Here is a 6,000-nt window from a genome sequence, read left to right as displayed (position 1 = left end):
TATACACAGAAAATTCTTAAAAAGTATTTATAGTTGAAACTGTCGATAGAAAAGAAAAAGCGTAGTCCTCTTAAACAATATTATTCTAATTGAGATGTTAGTTAATGCTTTGGCCCTGCGCATCGGAGTCGCCACCCACTATTTCTATAAAGTAGGAAATATAAATCAACCAGAAGAAACACGACTCTTCATGTGTTGTGAGGTAACATATGAAGGAAATGTATAGTTTACAGTTTACGGTAAGTATCAATTCTAACATAACTTCATTTATTAACAAATCCATTATTTATTTATTTTCTATATTTCTTCTTTCTTTCAGGTTCAGCCTAGATTTCGCACGACGTGTCCTTTGAAGATCCCGTTACATACGTGGTAAGTATACGACTTCCTGTACTTTCATCAATTATAACCATATTTCATAATTCTCATTATTTTCCTCAATTATAACCATATTCTATATTTCTCATTTATATTCACATTAATCTAGTTTCACTCTATATATGTATAAACTATTTAATCTATATATATATTTCACCCATTTACATTAACTAATATTTTATTTATTTTATTTTCCAGGTCAGTCGACTCCCACTATATTTGGTAAATGAGCATCTCCAGAAACAAAACAACGTACGTGGATAATGAACCTTATATGTATATTAATTAGTTTAGAAGACCATGGTTTTATTTTTTAATGAAATTATTAAATGGATTTCTTCAATTTACTACTGAATTGATAACTTCCAACTGTAATTTCCCGATTGTAACGTCCACTTTAATTTTCCGTAATTTTATTGTCGTTATAATGTATATTTATCATTTCTATGATCCAATATTGTAGAGTCTGATATACACATGAAAATTTTGAACAGTTTGATTATATCTGTATATTTTATATTTCAAATTCCATATTTATGGTGGCAGAGAATATTGGGAGAGGAAGAAAGTCTCTCCCGACCTAAGTTTTCAGTTAGGATTTCATAGCGTATTGCCACATTTCTTCCACAAAATAACAATTAAATAATGTATACATATTATCTGTTACGGTTATTTTTAAATAAGCATATAGTAGCTTATATTCTGCTGGAATTCGAAAACTTACTACAAATATCAACATCAAATCGACACTTTTAAAATCAGCAACCTATCTTTTTTTTTATATATATATTTCGCTTCGAAACAGTTTTCATTCTTTAAATTTAGATCATATGTTACAGACCGGAAAGCTTATCACCACACTTCGAAATATGTAATGCGACGGCGAAGGTTAAGAATAGCGGCGCATTACATCTCTAAACCGCTATAAGTCTAAACTTATTAAAGCAAATTCCTTTGAGGGGGCGCGGTGACTCAGTGGTAGAGCGTTCACCTCGGGTGCTTAGAGTCTCTGGTTCGACCCCAGTTTGCGCCGTGTGAACTTTGTGGTGGGCAAACACCCTACTCGTGGGTTTTCTCGAGGTTCTCCCGTTTCCTCCCACTTTCTTCATTCCATCATTTCATTCATTTCTCATTATCACCATCTCCTTTAGCCTAACCGGCATAACCGTGGGACGTAAAACAAAGATTTCATTTCAAATTCCTTTGACGCCACTGAGCTCCTCCGTGGCTAAGCTGTTAGCGTACGCGCCTTTGGCGTGGGAGACCCGGGTTCGATTCCCGGCGGGAGCTCATGTGGTTCGGATAGCCTCGCTGCTGAACGGGACGTTAAACTCAAAATCAACTCAACTCCTTTGACGCCACTGTTTTTCTCATTATAAAATACAGTTGAAGGGTAGAAGGGAAAAACATGCTAAGTCCAAATCACGTGATTTTGAGATATTTGTCCCTTCAGACAGCTAAAGGCGGCATCTTACCAATACTATAACAACACTGCGAAAGTAACAGTTTGATCCCATTTTCTAAACGATAAAAGAAATCCCATTTAAGGAAGAACCCGCCTTATCCATGCTTTAAACCGCTCTCCTGAAAAATTTACGAAATGTGACTTAGCGTGTTTTTCCCCTGTACCCTTCAGTTGTTGAGAGAGGTGTGATTTTAAATTGAGAGGTGTGTGCTGGTTAAAGGCTGACTGCCCAAGAATTTGCCCAAGGTCAAGGAAGACTTGCTAGTCATTCACGTTCTCTCTCTCTCTCTCTCTCTCTCTCCCTCTCTCTCTCTTTTTCGTCTGCGCTCTTCAATCGACCTATTTTGTTGTCCTGGCAAAGGTTTTTCTTCTTATTTATTTGTTTGTTAAAAGTGTGTGACGTAATATTCCAGGAAGGGGAGTGGTGATTTCAGTCGCCAGGCCAGCACACGACCAGAACGGGAAATTCGTTTCCTGCAGGCAGATAGATACAAAACAGTTGGTATGCTACATCGGCAAGGCGTGTGCTAATATTGTTTGTTTTAAAAAAGAATCGTTCGAAAAGAGAATTTCGCTCAATTGGACACCTGTTGAAACGAAAACTTATGTTTTGGTGCGGTTCAGCATTTGAAAATCTAAACAAAATAGTGTGAAGTTAGGTTCTAAATACAGTTATTGCTAAGATATAAGCGTTGTGACAACAAATGTGAAGTGTTTTGTTTGCATTTAATATAAATACTGTATTCAATCGATGAGGAAATCAGCTGACAGAATGACGTAAGCAATGAAATGGAGTTGATTCCTAAAAACAGGAGGAGAATGAAAGAAATCATCAATGTGGAAGTTGTACGCAGTGTAAGTTTAATTTGCAGTTATGTAATGCTATAATTTTATATAGATATACACTTGGCTCTTGTTACGACTCATCCTATTTTAGGATTGTTATTTTGTAGATTTAAATGCGTATATGCTGGAGTATAAAAGTATTAGGTGATTACACCCAGTGGTCGAAGTAAGACGGTATACGGTGGTATGCCATACCGTCTCTGGTTTTTAAGTGATCAAGACATATCGTCACTGGAGAGTAGATGCTAAATGCCTTTAACAATTTTATTTTCATACACAATAATTGACCAATAGGGTTATAGTTAAGGAGCCGTACTTCACATTTAGGGAAGGACGAGAAACGCCATACTTTCAGGAATTATTCATTGACTATCTAGGATGTTAAAAAGTAGGTAATAGACTGAGCTCTTGCCCTTGTACTTAGGGTGTTTAGGTAGTGCAACAGTAAGATATATCCTCGTGCACGGGAGATGAGAAGTAGCTGTTCTTAACTATTACCGATGTGCCATGTTGAATTGTTTGTTTTTTATGTATGTGTGTGTCTTCTTATCTTAACGCATATAAATGTCGTGTTTTGAGCATGAGCGGATCTTCCGGGGGTTTGGAATACTCCTCAGTCGAGTGTGGATTCCCCGAGTTTTCTCGCCTATAATACAACATAAGAGGATTTTTTTTTTAAATATTTTTCAGAAAGTTGTTAACAGGGGATCAGTCTCGCAATGTCCCTCTTCCTCGCCATGTCCCTCCACAGAGAAGCTCCCCAATGGTTTTCGGTCATTATGTGAATAGAAATACAATCTTTTGGGCAACATACCCGAGTGTAGGACAACATCCAAGCGGACAAAATCCAAGAGGACAAAATCCAAGCGGACAAAATCCAAGAGGACAAAATCCAAGCTAAATTCTGGTAAGGCGGACAAAATCCAAGCGGATAAAACCCACGGAGCAGTATCATGTGCGTAGCTGTGGTATGTGCCTGTGAACACTCTAATTAAATTTTATGTTTGTTTCTTTCTTCAATTGTAATTCATTCTAAAGTTTTATCTTTAATTCTTCAATGTATTGAAATAATATTTCATTTACATTTAAAGAACTGAAAATCCAATAAAATATGTAAGATTGACACAGTAAGAGTGCAGATGAGCTTTAATTACTCATAAAACAGTCTGGTCACTGCTAGGATGCCCAGGTGAATCCAATTTAGGGTGATCAGAAATATTTTGACTAAAAAGAGTATACTCACATAAGTTAACCAGAAAATGAAAGCACTGGCTAATATCAGAGATAACAAATAACAGCAAAGCAGCCCAGTCTTAAAAAAGAGTACACTACTTACTTAATTCTATTATATTTATTGAGAATTAAAGTAAAAATAAAATTAAAAAGATATAATTTAGATATAAAAAATACTTCTCCACCCTCAAAGTATCTACTTCAGTTACAATTGTTAAAATAACCAATAATATATACATTTTCATTTAGTTTGTCTAGACACATTTTCACATTTCCATTTTCTAGATAACACTCTTACATTATTTAATTCACATACATTATTACATTATTAAAAATACACACTTCATATTTCAGAATTATTTGTTTCGAAATATACATAAAACACTACCAACAAACAAATCAAGACTTCAGTATTCCACCTCATAAGAATTGAATTAAAATACTCCAATGATTGGTCTCACAATAATATGATGAGGTCTTAAATGTATTATACTGTATATATATTGAGAAGAAAATACATACTTTTATAATGTATTTGTACACATATAATATTTTTACATACTTTCATATGGATGTGATAAGTAATTAAAGCTCATCTGCACTCTTACTGTGTACATATCACAGCTGTAAACATGATACTGTTCCTTGGATTTTATCCGCTTGGATTTTGTCCGCCTTGTCAGAATTTAGCTTGGATTTTGTCCTCTTGGATTTTGTCCGCTTGGATTTTGTCCTCTTGGATTTTATCCGCTTGGATTTTGTCCGCGCCCCAACATACCCTCACTGTATTTCAACATGTAGATAGCTGGTATGTCGAGTCAAAATCTTAATAAAACATACCGCCTCTGCTTGTTTTCACCACTTCGAACACTGATTACACCTCATTACATCTGTGCTCATTTGCTTAAACTGAACAAATTTTTTTGTTGAATATTGTGTGAAGATTTTTTGCTAGCTTCCCTGAACCGAATCCATTACTTTGTTGTTCAATAATTATTTTTTTCTTTTTGCCTTCCTGGATAGACACCAGTAGTGTAGGCGACGCAAATAATCACGTGGACTTTCGTGACAACAAGGGTATAGGCAAAAGGGGGCGGCTCCGAAATTAAACTGAAAGGCAATTTCTGTATATCAAGGCCATTGAAGACGATGATCAGTGGCGGATCCAGAAGGTAAAACCTCGGGTGGGACAGCCAGAACCCAGACTATGATAGCTATATCATATCATTCGACCCTTGTCACCTTCCGTCCCCGCATCTCCTGTAGGAGACGTAACTAAAGTAGGAGACATTTTTGACTCACTGAGTCCCAATGTCGCCTACAAGAGACATAGATCGACACTGGATCCATCCATCGGTGTCCACTGTAAGAACTACAAAACTACTGAACGCAACACAAACACCAGTGTTGCCAAAAAGTTGACACAAAAAGTCGGTAAATAGTAGATGACCCCAATTTCCGGTAAAAAGTCGCTAAAAACTATTCCTGGATTTAACGTATAATCTGATGTAATGAGGTGTAATCAGTGTTCGATATAATATTAGATTTATGATTAGTTCAAGTTATAGTCTTATCGACGCTACAGAAACGTAGCTGAATGAATTATATGTAACTAACAGTGATAAGTCATTTACATTACAGTACTTGAATAACAATTTTGTTTTCAGCAATATATATAACTTTATGATCAATTTCACTTCAATGAAGTCAAAACTGAATTTAGAAACACGAAGAAAAGCATAAGTCTAGAAGATTTAAAAACCCTTATATCCACTTCCCTTTTACTTGTACTTCTACAGATATTCAACTTACTATCGGTAATGTATTGTTTGTTCTAAACGGAAGCTTTCAAATTAAGGAGTATTCATTGAATGTTGGAACTGGTTTCTATTATAGGGCAAAGGGTAATAGAAATCAAAGTGGGATTCTGTAGATTTGGCTACATACTAATACTTGTTAAGCTTTTCGACGGTTGTGCTGATTCAAGTAAACGAAAAGAAAACAAACATAAGCCCTATATATCTAAACTTCTTCGAGCTAAGAAGAATAAGTTATTTGCAACACAAAAGTCGCTAGAT

At 35.5% G+C, this 6,000-nt stretch overlaps 1 protein-coding gene across 4 annotated transcripts in view; it reads left to right on the top strand.

The window, feature by feature from the left end:
• Positions 1-2,068: 2,068 nt before the first annotated feature.
• The window catches only part of LOC145676132 (facilitated trehalose transporter Tret1-like), a 39,437-nt gene continuing 35,505 nt past the window's right edge, over positions 2,069-6,000 (top strand). Inside the window, exon 1 of one of the 4 annotated variants that reach the window (XM_081747039.1) lies at positions 2,069-2,698. In XM_081747039.1, the coding sequence (XP_081603165.1) occupies positions 2,633-2,698 (66 nt within the window). In that variant the 5' untranslated portion in view covers positions 2,069-2,632. Of the gene's footprint in view, positions 2,699-2,952; positions 3,082-6,000 lie in introns of those variants that run through there. The other 3 variants (XM_081747037.1, XM_081747036.1, XM_081747038.1) reach the window with 3 other exon arrangements.

Source organism: Thermobia domestica, chromosome 18, assembly GCF_964235325.1.
Source record: "Thermobia domestica chromosome 18, izTheDome1.hap1.1, whole genome shotgun sequence".
NCBI lineage: Eukaryota > Metazoa > Arthropoda > Insecta > Zygentoma > Lepismatidae > Thermobia > Thermobia domestica.
The sequence above is the reverse complement of the archived record's forward strand: the minus strand, read 5'-3'. Positions and strand labels throughout refer to the sequence as shown.